Source organism: Atractosteus spatula, chromosome 5 (assembly GCF_055471065.1).
Source record: "Atractosteus spatula isolate fAtrSpa1 chromosome 5, fAtrSpa1.hap1, whole genome shotgun sequence".
NCBI lineage: Eukaryota > Metazoa > Chordata > Actinopteri > Semionotiformes > Lepisosteidae > Atractosteus > Atractosteus spatula.
The window spans coordinates 46,257,493-46,276,425 of NC_142710.1; the positions used below are offsets into that span (position 1 = coordinate 46,257,493).

General features: G+C 35.6%; 1 protein-coding gene across 1 annotated transcript in view; it reads right to left on the reverse strand.

The window, feature by feature from the left end:
- Window positions 1–8,695: 8,695 nt before the first annotated feature.
- The window catches only part of cfap20dc (CFAP20 domain containing), a 166,286-nt gene continuing 156,048 nt past the window's right edge, over window positions 8,696–18,933 (reverse strand). The window contains exon 17 of the mRNA XM_088916509.1: window positions 8,696–8,814. Within this exon, the coding sequence (XP_088772635.1) occupies window positions 8,696–8,814 (119 nt within the window). The remainder of the gene's footprint in view (window positions 8,815–18,933) is intronic.

The following is an 18,933-nucleotide window of genomic DNA, read 5'->3' on the forward strand; positions in this document are numbered from 1 at the left end:
AAACCTATTACCTGATCCTTTGCAGCCTACGCATGCTGACGCAGCTACCCACCTAAATTACAACCTTGCCAAAATGGGAACAGTACTTCCAGTACCAGGACAAGCAAAATGAAGAGATAAAATAGATTTAAAATCCAGCTTGTCCACATTCCAATGGAGAACCTTTGTTCAAACATGTTTTTTAGAACAAAAGAAATGCTAGAACCTGTTGTCTTCTGCCAGTATATGAGTTGTACTAGAGTAACACAGCTAGATAAAGGATAAAACACATTTAAGTACACCTGATGACTTACACTACACTGTTTCTTGAAATTCTCTTTATTGTAGTTCTTTTCCACGTTTAAAAATTCCGGTAAGTCGTGGATGAAAAACAAAGTACATTACACTTGCGTTTTACGCGAAATATTTTTATGCGAAATTGTGTATACGCGGTCGTCCACGAACAAAATAAATGAAAATGAAAAATCAGACAATGCGGGAAATTTAATAAACTCCAATCTGGCACGACAAGCACCCAAACTACGCTTTGGGAACTACAATAGTTACAGAGCCTATAGTACGCCAGTGCTTTCTTTATCATGTGGCATCACCCTCGATGTGGTTCGTAAACCGAAAAAAAGTACGAAGGGAAGGACAAGTCAAGAAAAGTGTCTGATTTTGAAGAAGTTAAGATGGGATGACGGTAACCAGTTTGGCGCGTATCTATGGCAAGAATGAACCTTCGATTCATGCAATTAGAGACAGAGAGAAAGGTGTATCAGAACTATGCATCTGCCGTGTTTCCAGCATTTTATTATTATTAAAATTTATTTGATTCATTTTGTATACTTTACATTGCTGTATTTGCTGTATTACTGTTTCATTTTAAAGTACATAAATACAGATACTAATACACTTAGGACATCCAGTAGGAAGGTCTAGGTGGGATGTTTTAATTATACGCGATTTTAGATATACAGTACTGTACGCAGTATGTCAGGAGTCTACAGTGTACCGCGTAAAACGCAAGTCTGCTGTATTAATTTAAGACTTTTAATTAATGGATGTACATTTCTGATGCACTGTGTTTTTTATTTCAATTTTTGAACAGTACTACAGTACATACAATAACCTTTAAGACCATGGAGCCATTATTGTAACTAATTTTGAGATTTCAGTGTTAGAGTGAGGTGGATATACTGGGACACGTACTGTAGTTGGTTTCAGCTGACGTTGTCTAAGCAATAATTCATTACATTTTCCCAACAATACCGTAATATCATTTTCCAATAGGCTGAACTAAAGGATTACTTAAAGTTTGATTGCCACATGCTCAGTGAACGTTTGCTGATCGTTTGTTATGTCTTAAATAATGAATAAGCTTAATGCTTATTTGAATCAATGGAAACCAACTTTGAAAAAAAGAACAGAACTACAGTGGCTGTGCCATTTTTTTCAACTACCAGACTAAACACCAGGCCATTGTTATCACTATCTGTGTGCTTCACAACTATCTGAGTATCTGAATTTCAAATCTCCGTGCTTGGAATTCAAGGATTTACTTTTTAAATCAGATTAGATCAACACTAAGCCATTTTACCACAGCCATCTGCCTTAGTGCTACTCCTCAGTTTTGCTCTGTTCTTCGCCAGTCCCTCCTGCACTGGATATCTGTACGTCACATACTGTAGGTCAATACATTAGTTATAAACCATACATTTCTTATGTCTTTTCTGAAACGAGTTTCACAACGTACTGTTAAACCTATTCAATTATATTGCATATCGTATTTTCAGGATACCTGCAGCAAGCACATAGGCCACCCATGTGCAGTAATATACAGAGCAAGCAAAGAAATATCTTCAAGGGGGAGGGACGGTTTCACAAAACCCCAAACACACAGTAGAAGTAAGAATTAAAACTTTGATGATTTCTGATGCTCTTAAGGACATTTAGCTAACATTATAGAATAAAAAAATCAATTTTTATCGCAATGAAGATGTACTATGGATGTGTTATTACACCTACATTAAAAGTCGGTCTTTTCAATTAAATGAGCAATAGTTTAAGAAACTAGCATAACGATGTTTTTCTTTATAAATAGTAAATACTAAATGTCAGGGTTTGCAATTCTTCTGTCTGCCACAGAGAGGCACACTAAGCTAATATATAATATATATATAAGCAGATTAAGTTATATGAATTCAATATAAAGGCACATCGGAGTTCCTAGTGATTTCTTTTAGATATGATATTTAGCGTTATCATCTTGCTATATATATATGGGCTTTATGTATTCTGAACATAACGAGATCTTCATGATACAAAGGTAAAAGATTGTTCATAAAAGCTGAATTATGTTTTTGAATTAAGCTAAGGGCACCACTTAGTGGAATATCAGTTTCCCATGTGTATAAAATAAATAGCTTGGAAGGAACAATTAGATCATTCAGTATCAATGCAGGATTGTAAAGACGTATAATGACAGCCCCGAGGAGGACACATTACAAAGCTGCAGGTTAAAAACAAAAACAGAGTGATTCTATCTTAATGTGCTACGTGACATTTTTAATCAGATTTATACAACTCGATAGATGATGGTGGTAAATATCTTTAGATCTTTTTTTCTTGTTTGAGGCCAATCAGTGCAGTGTACTGTAATTTCATACTCCAGCTCCTAAGCCGCAGTAGCAGCGGTGGGTTAGGGGATTCTAAACCACTCAATGATGTCAATAGTGAACTCTTCAGACATTATACAGTATATAATAGACAGATTTATATGATCTGTAAAGATACAACACTTCGCCTTGCGGGGAGGACGTGAGCAGGACCAGTACATTAACCTACAAATAACGTTTTCTGAAAAGCATTGCTGTAACTATAGATTTCTTAATCTTTCTTAATCTAAATAGCTGTAACAACCCGAGCAGTCTACCAAAAATGGTAGAAGAAAAGACGAGTTATTTAAGTAAACATACTGATGATCAACTGCGTAAAGCTTTAATAATTTCGCTAAGAAAATAGTAAATATTGAAAAATATACTGTATTGTATTATCAACTATACTATAATTTTATTTTATCTTAGCTGGCTAAATGTCTATAAAGGATTTTATATAGACATAGTGTGCGATAAAAACATTTAAATAGTTTATGCTTAATTTGCATTTTCCTATGAAAACATAATTCAATTTGTTAACATAGCTGCGGGTTTAAATAATCAGATAAAGAAGCAAAACTTTTTACATTATTGGCGTAAAGATTTTACAGAAATGTCCCAACAGAAATGTACAGGTATCAATGAACCGAGTCCCTTCTGGGAAAAAACCTGACCCCTGAACTGTACGTTTGCGTGTACAGTTGAGCTAGTTGGTAGTCGGTACCAGCTACTCGGTAACTATATAATTGGTGATGTAGTATTAAAAATAAAGGTATCATGAAAGTTGCTGAGGGTGATGTACAGTAGCTAAAGCTAAATAATTTTGGAGATCACTGAAGGAAATGAGGTGCTTAAATGTTAGAGCAAACAGTCTCGTGTGGTGACTTTACTGGTTTTACAATGTAAAGAAATAAAGTACCTTTACTGGCAGGATAGCTGTATGCTCTACATTCGAGTTTGGTTTAATATTCAAGCAAAGTTACAAATAAAAATATTTCCAGGTCCTGATGGATTTCTACCTATTGCACTGAAGGAAAAGGCAAGGCAGGAGTAATACCCATTGACTGGAAAATTACTAATGTAGTGACCGTTCATAAAAAAAGTAACAAAACCGAACTAAGTAATTATAGACCAATTCTTTCTATTATGTGTAAGGTTACTGAATCTATCATTAGAACTACGCTAGAAGATAATCTACTGTATGTGGAAATAAGATATCAGCAAACAGTGAGCAAGGATTCAGAAGAGATACTGTAGGTCTTGCTTAACTAGCTTGTTTCATTTGTGAATTAAATAATGGATAAAATAAACAGAGTGTATACATAAGAGACATGCTCTAATCGGGTGCAATGTAATTAGTTTTACATTATCATATACAGTACATTACATCGTGTTATATTAAGTACCACTAATACAAATATCACTAATTGCTGATATCGTGGTCTGTATTAGGACCATCACTGTTCCTTATTTAAATCACTGACCTAGACTCTAGTATAATTAGTAAACTGATGATATTTGAAAGATACCAAATTAGGAGAATTAGAAAACACTTCTGAAGCTGAAAATAAATTTGTAAAGAAAAATATTTAGACAGCCTAAAACTCTACCTACTGTAACTTGGTAGATGACATTAAATTTAGACAAGTGCAGACTATGACATTCAGGTGGAAAAATCAAAAAGAAAATGAGAAATACTGAACTTGAAGATTCCAGCTACAAAATGATTTAAAGCTGATAAATCCTAAATTTTTTAAAGCATTTACTGTACATAGAACAAGAGCTGAAAAAACTGTACAAACAGAATTTCATTATACACTATACAATATAGATAATCTACAATATATTATATATAACATATTATAGATAAAAGAATATCTTAAAAGTGAGCAATGCACTAGTAAGAACGAGCTCAAGCCAATGGACTTTTCAGAATCGACAGTGAGACATAGACCAGAGGACACAAGTGGAAGCTACAGAACTTGAACTTGAACTTTATTGCCATATGTAACCGGTACATGTACTGGTACAATGGAATTCTTACTTAGAGAAAGTCTCTCGATTGTAAAACAAGTGTAAAAACACAAAGTGCAAACAGTGCATCAAGACAGTATACAAACAAACAGTAGACAATGTACAAGTAAACATGTAGACAGTTTGAATGTAAACAATACAGACGTGTAAACAATGACTGGAGATGTGCAATAAATAAGAAATCATAATGAGGTAGATGGTGTAGGTGTGGTCCGAGGGGGATGGCTAAATGTGTTCGCCAATCTCACTGCTTGTGGATAGAAGCTATTGAAGAATCTGGTGGTCAGAGTCCGTATGCTCTTATATCTCTTGCCTGAGGGCAGTGGGGTGAAGAGCTCATGCCCGGGATGGTGACTGTCCTCTGTGATGGCCAGAATTCTACCATGGCAGCGGTCCTCATAGAGCTGTTTAATCTCGGTGAGACCACAGCCGATGATCTTCTGGGCCATTTTGACCATTCTCTGCAGTGCCTTTCTCTCTCGAGAAGAGGTGCTGCCGTACCACACAGTGATCCTGTTGGTGAGGATGCTCTTGAAGGTGCAGCGATAGAAGTTCACCAACACAGGTACTGGCATCCCCCATCGCATGAGGGACCTCAGGAAATAAAGGCGCTGCTGAGCCTTCTTCATGATAGAGTCAGTGTTCACAGTCCAGGTTAGATCTTTAGAGAATTCCCAAAAACCTAAAGCTGGTGACTGTTTCCACTTCCGTTCCATCAATACTGAGTGGGCTGTGAGTGTGTGGCCTGTGTCTCCGAAAGTCCACTATTAGATCCTTCGTTTTATTTACGTTCAAGTCCAGGTTATTGTTATGACACCACCTAAGCAGCTGTATGACTTCATCCCTGTAAGTGGACTCATCATCATCGCTGATCAGGCCTATTATAGTGGTGTCATCTGCAAACTTAATGATGCGGTTGTCGCTGTGTCTTGCTGTGCAGTCGTGAGTGAACAGGGAGTACAACCTTGGACTCAGACAGCAGCCTTGTGGGGTTCCAGTGCTCAGGGTGAGTGGTGTTGATGTTTTATTGCCATTCCGCACCACCTGTGGTCTCTCGATTAGAAAGTCCAGCAGCCAGTTGCAGACAGAGTTGCACAGACCTAATCCCCTGAGCTTTGTCACCAGTTGTCTGGGTATGATGGAATTGAATGCTGAACTGTAGTCCACAAACATCATTCTCACATATGAGTTCTTAGTGTCCAGGTGTTCCAAGGCTGTATGTAGAGCCAGGGAGACAGCATCATCAACTGATCTGTTGTTCATTAAGTGTATTTAAAACTGAGATCAGGAAGAACATCTTTATGCTAAGGGTTGTGGGACTATCCAGCTACCCAGCCGTTGTCAAAGCTGATATGCTGGCAGTTTTCAGGAAATATCAGTATGAGACCCTTAGACCAATTGGCTTGCAGCCTAATGAGCTAGATTGGCCAAATGGTCTTCAATCATTTACCACCTGTCTTACGCAGAGAACAACAAAAAGCATTGACAGCAACGTTCTGTATGAATATGGATGGTTGCTGGGTTATATCTGCTACTTAAAGTACCAACTCTTTTAAGCTGTGAAATATATCTAAATCAACTTTAATTTTAGATCTGTGTAGCAATATCTCTACTAATACTGTATGTACAGTATAAATAGTGTAGTAATATCTCTTTCCACACCAGCTGTACTATAGTGTGTAAAAATAAAGTAATTTATAATGGGAAGTAACACTTAAATTGTTTTTGCATGCATTAACGCATACCCATTACTGTACAATACTTTTGTCAGTTTCTCCTGAAGTTTTTGTGTAGTTTGCAAAGAGAATTAACTTCAATTACCAGCCATGAATAATTCCCAAATTCAAATGTAATTGTTTTATTTCCCAGTTTTCAATTTTAGTATTATATTGCTTCTGCTGATGCCTGATTCTTTTGCAGAGACACAACAGGTACCCTTCTTTTTAAATGTCTTAATAAATATGCATTCTTTAAGTCTTCTTCAGGCTCCTATAAAAAATAATTGAAGATAATGAATCTCAATGTATATTTTGTAATGGCTTTTATATACTGTAGGATGACAAATACCCAGTGTTACAACCACATTCTACACATGTCCTCACTAATTACCTAATTTTCCAATCATGTCTCAGCTCTCTGCTATTTAAACCCTCTTGTCTTGCTTTTCCACACTTGGTATTAGAGTCTCTGACTTGTCAGCTTGCTGCCAGCTCAGTTTACTCTTTTCGTGCAATTCTCTCCTATGGATTCTCTGGATTCTCGACCTCAGCCTTGAATATTTGATTTAGCCTTCTGCTCTGCCTCAATCAGATAGCTCTCGGATCTGAATTAAACGCTTTGCATAGGGTCTAGCTGTTTACTACACTGCCGACCTAACACCCAGCAAATACAGAGGATCCTTTTGACCTCCTGGAAATGTAGAAAATGTTAAAATGGCAAGTGGTCACCTGTGAAATATTTCGTTTTTTTAATAAAAAAAAATAAAATATAAGGTTGGAGTTTATTCATGTAATGAAAAGCAAATTTGAATGGAAAGAAAGAAGAACCTATGATGGTGACTTTCAGTACAATTTCTGCACAATATATATAGCACAGCTGAGTCCAGTTTTGCAGAAAAAGACTTATTGTCTAAAAATTTTGACTTTATTTTTTGAGGCTACTGTAAAAGCACAATAGAAGATACTTACAGTACATATCTCCATCACAATGTTTTCATTATTTAAATGTAATTGACTGTATTACACATTTAATATACAATAATGTCAGCTCCCACTGAAACAGAGGACCCATTTTTGCATTAAAAACACTACTTTTGCATGATCTGCCATTTCATACCACAGGGAACTTCTCATCCATTTTTTTCTCAGATGTCCTCGAGTGTAGACAATGGTTGCGCATCACTGAGATATTATTGACCAAAAAAAAAAACAATCAGGTAAATAGAAACAGAGCTGTTCTTAACATTACCATATTTTTAACTATTATTCCAATGCATAAGTGTTTTGTCTTTGCTTTCTTTCAATAACCTCTTCAATTTGTGTTGAATTTGTTCCTTGCATAAGAAAACAGAAACGGGATCCTTGCTTTTCATTCTTTTCTTTCTTTCTTGTAGACTGCATATGCATATACCACATAAAACAAAAAACAAACTCTTTCTAAAACAATTCAATATTTCAATGCCAAGCTGTCTTTTTTAGATTAAACAAATTCCCCAAGTGAAGTCCCCCACTGGGAAGTGATTGTTTGTAATCTACACAAGATTCCCTTTCATTAAAACTCATTATGTGTTTTTACATAGCTGTCGCAGTAAATAATTAGTTATGCTATTTTATTGTGCTGTTGTTAACTCTGGAAATACTGTACACTACTCTCTCTCCTTGGCAGTGAGAAGAATGTCTTTTTAATCTTCCTCTGGGACTGGTTCAAGTACTACTGAAGACCTACTTTTTCACAGCAAAGTACTTTAACTACTGATATTAATGGTATAAAGAAAAAGTACAGCATTATTTTTTGTGCATTATTACAAATATTTAATTTAACATAGAAAATACATACTGTAAACCAACATAAATGTTTTTGCTTTCAAAATCAAATATAATCTGCTGCTCAATGGCATAGTGAAGATTATATTTCTCAGTGTCCTGGAAGTTTAAATTTAACGATTGTTTTGTTTTTGTATTGCCCACACATTTTATTTCATTACCACTAGAATCGATACCTGAACACATTTTTCAGTGGTTTCTAGTGCACCCACCATGTCTTCCCAGCTTTTTCCAAAGCATTTCACTGTCTGTGTTACACAAGCAATATACACTTATTTACTCCTTTTCATTCACAGTTATTTTAGTTGATTTTAAACATTGCAAATATAGTTTACATGCTAGTGAGTAACAATATATATCAACATGCATATTTTACAGTAAAAACAAATTTAATCTCTCAAGCTGTTTTTTAAACATTTTAAAATATTTTTTACATTAAAAAAATCTAATCAAAATGATGTTTCCATCAGATATGTATTCATATTATGCTAATTCATAATATTTTCCTGTTTCTGGATCAAAGTAGCAGTTCAGGCAAGGGTCATACAACAAAGTTAAAACTTCATCTTCTTCATTATCTTCAATAGCTGGTATCTCATTTCCTAAAAATAGGAAAAGAAATATATGTAGATTAATGACAAAAACTGGCATCTAAACTATCTCAATTCAAATGTATTAATTCATCAGTTTTTCCTTTAGGTAAACAAAATAAACTTCCTAGCGGTCCTAAAATGTATACAGTAGGATCAAAGACTGCATCTCATAAAGTATCTCACATCTGTTACATTTGTGCTTTAAACATCCCTGCTTTACGTTGAAGTGGAAAAAAAGGAAACTGCTGAGACAAGGTTTTTTCATTTAAGGTGCTGGAGATTACCCAGTGTCAATGGAACAAATGCCAAATGGTCAGTCCGCTTTCTGTTTGACCCTGAGGACCGTTTTACAAATGAAGTGCAAAAGCAGTGTGGATGTACTATGGTTGTACAAAGGCATTTAAAGACTTAAGAAATTCTCCTCAATTCCCTCTGCTTTGCTGTAGTCAGTTTTTTGGCAAAAAAAGAAAATGTGTTATAAATCTCTTCCTTATTGGTGTTTTTTACAGCACTCTGCTCAGCATGCAGGGTGTAAACACCCCAGACCTACTGCTCTTCATCAGATGTTGGTTTATAGCTGCTCTTATAGGGAATAAGGAATTAGCTCCGCAATTTCTTAGTGTTTAGTTATTCAGTCAAATTCTAGTAATAACAAAACAAGCCAACAAATATAAAGGGATAGTATGCTTAGTACTTTAGCTTTAACACACCTTACAGAGGAAATGACAGTACTGGTCACAGTTCAGTGCTGTCACATCCCCCCAAAAGAATCACCAAAACACAGATGCAGATATGAAACAGCAAGCTAAGTGCAAGTCAGTATTTGTTGTAGTTTTGCCGGAAATAAACAGGAAGCGTTAATCAGAACCCTGTGCAGACAGCAGAATCTGGAAGGAATTGAAACAGACACAGGGAGGAGGGAATAAAAAATGGGGATAACGAGACCAGGAGCTCTGTGCCCCGGACTGAGCTGGGTCGGGATGCCGATAGGAGGCCTAAGCCCTCAAGCTGAGGACGTAGGGCGACTTGGTGGTAGGCGGGCCTCCGGCAATCCGTCTTCCACTGCAGAGCCCGGAATAGAGTGAGTGTCTGGCTTTTAAGGAGGGGCTGGATTGGAGGTAGGTGCACATGATCAATTAAAATGTTAAAGAGCTGGAGAGCCATTAAGAGGAGGGATTACAATCATGACATAAACAATAAATAAATGCGCATAGGATAGAGGCTTCAGCTTGTTTGAAGATGCAGGGCATGAGAAGTACATATACAGTACTACAGGTAACTAAATGTGTCAGGCAACAGGTGGCAGCACTAGAAGCTAGCAGCAGCAGGACCAGCTGGCTTGGGGTTGGAATTCTTTGGTGGGGAGTAGAAGACAGTGCAGGGAAAAAAGGAGTAATGGAAGACATGGAAGCAGGAAGAGAACTACTGCTTAGAAGATAGCAGCCTGGCATGTTTGAGATTGGAAGTCTATGGTGGGCACCAGAAAACTGTGGTGACCTGGAAGACTATCCTGACATGGAATACAGAAGTGAGGTGCTGCTTGCTTAAGTTTACAAGGTGAAATGCATCTGAGCAGACCCTCCAAAAGTGAAGTAAAGTTCTATGCAGCTACATAAGCAGCAGAAAGAGTTGAGGGCTGACACTGACTAGTTGGATGTCATCCAAAAAAGGGGTGAATGGGGGGCGTGGGTGTCAGTGGGAGATGAATCCATTGCTGTAGCTGCCTAGGCCTGAGCACTATTAATTGAAAAATAAATTGGAATCCTGGATCTGGTACAGACTGATGTCATGCACTTGCACTTGTGGGGCAGAGTCAACAACTGGGGACTCCAGAACAGGATAGGAAAAAGAAGGACAGGGGAGAGGGGAAGAGGAAACAACTTCTACTGTATACTTTGGGTTGGAGCCATAGATTTGGCAGGTTGGACACTCAGGGAGAAACTAAGAGATAAGAGGGTGGAGAAAGCAAGACAGAGTTGATGCATTAGGAAGAGAGAGAGAGAAGCACAAGGGGGACAAAACTGTCACAATTTTTCAGAGTTTCTGGAGGGCTAACTGACATCAGGAGACCCCAAAGAAAAAAACACAGAGGGTATGGTGTACATAAAGACACTTGTTTTTAGTAGAGGGTTGAGGCTGATGAGGCGAGAGAACAAACTCCGATGAATGTGATGAAAGTAAGATCCCAGCAATGGTGAATGAGAAATACGTCCCTTGCATATTATGCCAATAACTACTTTGATACTCGTAACAATCTGAACTACAGTATGTATTGTCCAGTATGTACATTTGAAATGAAAGTTCACTTGCACAAGCAAAATGCACAAGCACAAAATACATTGGCACAAGCAAAATGGCCAAATTTCCCATGGGCCTTTACCAATCATGGCCTCCTAATACTCCCCTTCTATGAATTGGCTTCATCACTCTGTTCTCCTCTCCACTGATAGCTGATGTATGGGGAGCGTTCTGGCACACTATGGCTGCCGTCTCATCCTCCAATGGGTGCTGCACATTGGTGGTGGTAGAGGGGAGTAAAGCGCTGTAAAGTACTTTGAGTGGAGAGTCCAGAAAAGCGCTATATAAGTGTAAGGAATTATTACATAAGTGTAAGCAATTATTACCAATAATTATTATATTACCAAAGGGGTTCATTCCCCTGCAGTTCAATCAGCAGTGTCTATAGAACTTTAAAGAAATAGAACCAAATGTGCACGATGACCTCTTATTTGTGGATATTGTGGTTTGCTTAGCTAAATAAAGATGAAGGAAGAAATATGCATTGTAGTGCAAAGTATTATATCAACAACAATTAAATTCGTTGTTGAATTGGAAACCTCAATTTAACATTGTGTCTAATTGATTAATGAACATAAAATTAAAAAAAGTAACTGTGAGAGGAGAAAATGCATCAGGGAAAATGCTGTTACAGAAGGATGGAGAGCTCATACAGTATGTCATAAAGATATTTTTATATTTGGGGTATGATAAACCTGACAGGTGAATTTGAATGACCTGACAAATCTAATGTCAGTACGTAATCACATAAATGTATAGTCACTCTAATTAGACTGATTTAAAGACCAATTAAGTGACCAACACCCAAAAGTTATCAATTTTATGCTAATTAGAGGTCAAATGCTAATCTTGCATTTGCACTGCTCTCTTATGCATACATATCTCAACTGCTGAACATTCTTTTTGTGCATATCTTTTGTCACACCCAGATTTCCATCCCACCTTCAGGCTTGCAGCATCCTTCCCAGTTCATTCTTTGCAAGCAAGGAGTGAGAGTTTTTCAGCTTTGAATTTATGACCAAGGCTATCATTTCCTCAGTCAGACGAGTTAATGTCAAACACTAGAAGCACGGTACCCATTTATATTCATCGTCTCCATTTGTTAATTTTTTTTAATAAACATAAAAGATTTTTAAAGTAAAATATACATGTATATGTACTGAAAGGTTAAACTCTTCCACAAATTTAATTTTTAAAATAATTTTTAAGAACTTGAATTTAAATTGAAAGTGTTTACCTTTATTAACACAATACATGAAATACAATAATAGGATAAGTGCTTACTTGATATTAATGGCAACTTGTGAAAAACTTCATAACCAGATCATAATTTAATTATTACATCTTGTCCATGTAATATTTAAATTATTACATAATAATTAGAAATTTCTGTAATAGAATATTGACTTTTTCTTATACAAATTGTCACAAGTTAATATTTGTGGCTTTCTTTCTAATCTAAAATGAGCTTCTTTGAGTCACCGTGTGTCTTCTTTGAAAGCCAGAGTTTGTCAGCACAATGTTTTGTCTACAGTACTGTATATCTACTTGTATATCTATCTTTATGTTTTTGTTTTTTTAAATAAACATTTGATAAGTAAAAGTTTCATTCTACTGTGTAATTAATACAATGTTTCAAGGAGAAATAAAAACTCCCTAAAAGTGACATGAAGGATTTTGAGGGCTGCCTACAATATCAGATATAAATATTAACCTTCATAAAAGGTCTAAAAGGTGAAATGAAGTGGAACAGTTTAATGGTGAATTGTTTTTTCTGTCCTCATGTGTTTTACTGTTTTACAAGCTCACAAAGATACTGTATATTGTCACTTTTACAAGGATTTTAAATATGTGAATGCAGGTGGTTTGACTTTTAAAGCTGAACTTCAGAAAATAAAACTGTATTATTTTTTGTTGCATTCTGTTTTTTGGATCCTGTGCTTCATGGTGGAGTGTGGATGTTTTAATTTCAACTACATATCATATTGCTTCCAATGACATGTTGTATAGGGACTTCTGTCTGGGCTTTGAGGCACATGTGAGAGAAAACAAATGATGTTACACATATGCAGAAGGTGAATACTTTTAATTATGGAGTCATATCAAAGCTAGACAGCACTTGATGTAGATCTAAAAATCTCCTGCCTCACCTCTATTGTCTAGTGTACTGCTGCTAACACTTTCTTTACACAGTGTGCTTTATTGGCATTGTAGTAGACTTGTGGAACTTTGCAGTGTTTCTTACTACATACTTGTAAGTCTTGTGCTACAGTTACTTATTAAGCTTTAGTTCTAATTTATATTTATGCGTATTATACATTTGTGTAGTTCAGGTGGGTAGCTACGTCAGCATGCGTAGGCTGCAAAGGAACAAGTAATGGGCTTATTCCATGCTGAAAAGAAAAGAAATTTGTGATTTAATTGAATGCATAATGATTTTTCACATTTTTCAGTTTATATGTTACTTTGGATAAAGAGTCAGAAATAATCAGAAATCAGATATAAATTATTAATATCACTTTAATGGTAATGGTAATATTATTAGGAATGATTGCATTTTCTGATGTTACAGGGGACAATGTTCCCCTACTGATGAGCTGCAGATGGTGCATGAGTTTGATTCGAGTATTTTTTCATAGCAGACAGAAGACACCTGTCTGCTCATCGATCTGACTGACAAATAGCAGTTGACATGTCCCGAGGGTTTGCCAGTCATTAGTTATTGTTATTTATAGATATTGAATATTTTCACAAAACATACATTCTTCTTTCATGATTTTAAATTAAGTAAAGAAAAAATACAACAACTCTTCAATCATTTTCTTTTTTCCTCCTCTTGGGCAGTGAGGCATCATGTAAATCTTTATGCATCACTGCAGTTGTGTTTAATGTGACTTTTGGAGCTTATTCATTTGTTTTTACATAGCACACTTAGACTGTTTATGAACATTTTCAGCAGGAAAGCAAATTAATATTAATTTTAAATATTCTAATAAAAAGACATTTAGTATTTCTTAAAAAAGAACTTACATATTTAACCAAAAATCCTTAAGCAATCTTTAGAATGAAATTTCTTCTTTAAAGGTTTCCTTTTCTTGACCATATCACAAACAGTATCACCAACAGATAAGAAAAAAAATAGGGGTGTGTGTTAAAAGTGGTTATGCCCTATTGTGTTTAGAAAACCCTATTTTAAAACTGCTATTAAACATTATCTGGTTTACCTCCAGGGCCATGTAGTTAGTGCACCCCCCTAAGTAAACTAGATAGTTGGGTAACATGCGATCTCTGTAAATCCAGCTCTAAGGATTTAGAATAGAACAATGTTTTAACTTTGTAATCAAATTTAAAATAGACAGGGAGTGTGCATAAAGAGAAAACATGCCACTTGTTGGGAATTAGCATAGCTACTGCTGCATCTTTTCAACTCATATTTATCAGCCCCTGTTCTTGGGGACTTGCACTGCTGCCTGAAGCAAAGCTAACCAGTCCCAGCAATGACTTTACAGACAAAGCCAGAGATGTACAGTTATAATGGGTGAATTCAATTGCAATTCAATTCAAAACATGCTAAATACTTCACTGATGTGGCAGACAAGGCTAAGACAATCAAACAGGCCATAGCAGGGTATGAAAGACAATGCAGCATCTAGATTAATTCCTGTGTAAGTAAAAATCAAACCACAAAAGCAAATTACAAAACTGTATAATATGTTGTGAAACACAGACAGCCATTTACAGTTGGGGAATATACTGTATAGAAGAGGTTTTTCTTAGTCGTTTGGATGTTTAATGGTTTGCCCAACAAAGACATGATCATTTCTAGAATTAAGAACTTACTTGTGTCTACTAGATTGGTGGATAAACGGATACAGATGTAGCCATCTAGAATGCACTTCAAAATTCATGCCAGAGGAAAGCACACTGTAGTTTATTATAGTTCTGCTCAGCGCACCACTTTCAGCCCTTCACTGCTCAAAACAGATCGATAGGTGGCACTTGTATTGCATTAGATGTTATTGAAATGGTAGTTTCATTTAATTTGTTTTTTTTATTAGTCAAGTAATCATAGTTCTTGAAAATATAACATATTTTATATGTTACAGTACATAAACATAGGTTACATAGCCTAGCTACCTTTTTAAAATACAATGTGGCTGTACACATTTTTTTCTGAAATGGGGATCTTATTGAATTGAGCCTGGATCCATTAGATTGAAAGTTCTCGCATTAGTCCACTATGTATGGTACTTCAAAGTGCAGTACTGTAGCATTCATGTACTGGATTCTTTAAATCCATTTTTTATGGAATCAAGGACCTAAAATAAATTTTGGTAGCAGAAAATAAACCAAAATATCATAGCATTTTGCAACATTATTAACATTATTAATTTATGAATATTAAGATATTTATATTGCTGATACTGGTAGTAGAAAATTAAAAAGATACAAAACTGTATTCCACCTTCTTTATAAACATTTTCTGCATCATATTCTTTAACATGGTCATTAATCAATAAAATATATACAGTACAGTATGATTGAACATATGTTATATGAGTACTTATAAACCACCAAAGCTGGGCAGGACCTGCAGGACCCAGGGAGGTGCAGTTTCTGCAGCTAGTGGAAGGACTGGCCCATCTAAATTTATATTGTATGGTTAATTTTTAGAAGCTGAAAAAATGAAAAATACCATAGCAGACATTTCTTGACAAAATGTTATGGTGGCACAAAACACAACTACAGCTGTGTAGTTCGTGAGAAAAAAGGGAGTATCACAATGTTTTTTTGAGGTTTCCAATTTAATAGATGTTAATCATTTAATAATGTTAATCACACACCTGAAGAAGGCTCCATGGCTCTTTTCAGCATGGAATAAAGCTATACTTGTTCCTCTGCAGCCTAGGCATGCTGATGCAGCTACCCACCTGATGTTAATCTATGTTTCTTTTTAGATAAAAAAAAAATTAAAAATGGGTCAAGAGACTCATAAAGTGTTGTATATCCATGAATTCTTTTTACCGTAAGTGGCCCAAACACATTTCTAAATTTCTAAATACTTTTTTCATTCATAATAGTAAATAACACAACTAGATTTTCTCATTAAGCTGCACAAAGTGCTTTTTCAATATATGTGAAACCATGTTATTATAAAACAAAAAGCTTTTTCAAAATAATGTCTACTATTATTTTGGTAAACAACTTTTCACATGTTACAAAATGTATTGCAATTGTAGAATCAGCAGTTTGAGAAGAGAGCATTTGCATTCATCTTCCTGCCCCAGCTCAAAACATTGCCAGCAGATGCCAAAAATCTGGTTTTAAATTACATGAGAGGTGTCTTTATCATGTAAATCAACTCGGAAACCAGTTATTTTGATGGCCCATTGTCTTTTTGTCCTTAGAAGTATCCCCTGCTGTCAGGGCATTCTGATATTTGTATGTATGTGCTATCAAGTTCTTTCAATCTAAGAAATCAGAGTCAATAAATGCTTTATAAATAAATATTTTTCTGTGTGGATTTGCGTGGAGAGAATGTAATGAAACAGCCTAAATCAACACAGCAGGTGGATATTTTTTTTCCATTGTGAAAATGCTAAGACTGTACCTGTTTAGTAATACTGTATACCCAACTACATCAGAGGTACAACACACATGTATGACTCGCAATATAAGATGATAAACAATAAAATCACAATTATATTTGCCTTGTATTAACACTTACAGACAAAAATTCTAAAACAAATTTGAAATCTTTTAAACCAGAAGTTAACCTTTTGTATCTCACATCTGACTGTGAGATAAGGTTGTGTCCAGTAGGAGTTGTGTTTAGATTACTGAGGGTGTATAGATTCAGTGAGCACTGGACTTTCTCTTTAAGGAACAGTAACCACACTTTTGCCACAATATTTATGATAAAATGTTTTTGGTTAATAATATGCTGTTTTGTGTTGTGTTTCTCTATAATTTTGTGTGTTTTCATCACACATTTTTTATTCATATTGATTTTTAAACACTTACACTTTGTTTAGTTTCACTTCCTATAATCAGTAATCTTCATTATTTGTTGTTTAGATATCATGTTTACATATATTATATAATGTTTCTTTGCAGTGTAATGGAAAATGAAACTTTCTATCAAATAAACCCATCAGTTTTTAATTTAGTTCGCTGCAGTAAATGCTTGAACTAAGAACTACATTTTCCACTGTCCCACACATTCAGTCATCCAATCCGAGTAACACCACTGAAATAATGTGTAATGTATGTGGGAAGAAAAGCTGTTATTCTGAAACTATTAAAACTGTATCTGTTTAGTTCTACTGTACACCCAATGACATCTGGTACTGATAAATCACATCTGGATTTGTCACTGTAGTAGTGATGTTGAAAAGGGTGATCTTTATGAACAATGTTTTTCGACCATTTGTTTGTTGCTAATATACTGTATGATCTACGCATGAAAGCACTAACACTAATAGGTTAATAAATGTTTCATTTGGATTCTCCATAGTACCTTTTTGCCTGTTGACTACAGATGCAGCCATTCAAAATGCATGCCACAACCCGTACCGCACGAAATTACCCATAGTTCACCGCGTTGTACGTGATTTGGCTGGCCAAAACGACCGACAAGGGCACTTTTGGTCATTGGTTGTTAGTGAAATTATTTAATTATTTAATCTCTTAACTGTGCATATTTTAATCCACTTAGTATTGAATATTTATATGGGATTTTACAACTAAAGGGAAATTTTAGTAGCTGAGCATAAAAAGAAGAGGAGCATAACGCGTCTCAAGGCCATAAACAATATTAATTTAGGAACATACAATGCTGTGAACTGCTGGTAATTTCACGCAGGACGGAGTTGTACCGTGCATTTTGAATGACTTTTGATGCTTAAAATGTTTTGGAAGAAAGTGGAGTACTGGTGTGTATTTTTTTAAACTACCAATACCAGCCACATACAGTTTACATAATATGTTTATGTTCCTAAATTAATATAGTTTATGAGCAATCTCCGGGAAACCATTATAGGCATGGTGAATCGGAGATTTTCAAAACTTACTTTGTATTATTGGAAACAAATACGTGATCGGATCAACAAAATGCTTCGAAGAAAGAGGCACTCTTTTCCTCTGGTTTAACAGACTGTGCAGCAACAAAACAATCCGTTTAAAAAAGAGAGTGTGGTGTTACTTTTTGTCAATGAAAAAATAATTGTGATGCACGTTGTGATGCGCCATGCCTACCGCATTTTTACGCAGAGTACAGTACGTAGCTAAAGTGTACTCTTAAGGCAACAATTCCAACCTTATTCCACCCATGACACACTTTGTAAAAATTCTTAAATCTCACTGCAGTTCACTTTCTCAGAAGCCAAAATCATAAAAATCATTTAAATGCCCCATTCATGATGTGATTAAGAAATCCCGACATTCTAAATACCCTTTTGATGTTTTAATTAAGTGCTCTGGATTTTAATAACTAATTTTTTGGCTTTTTTAGTGGTATTTTAGGTATTTTACATGTTTATTAACATGTACATTTACATGTTTTTTACATGTACACTTGACCTCAACTGATAGCACACCAATGTGCCACCTGGCAGTGTTACAGTGTAGGTCAGCCCTGTATTTAACAATTGGGGAAAAATAAAAATGAGGTACCACACGTCTCCTCTGTACACTGCGGTGCCTACCGAGGCCGAACTACTGACATCTCGTGCATTCTACATGGCTGCATGTGTAAGTGAAATGGTTGGAAAAAAGTTAACAAACAGCAGACACTGGTGCTAAAAGATGTAAAAGTATTTGGTGTTGCGC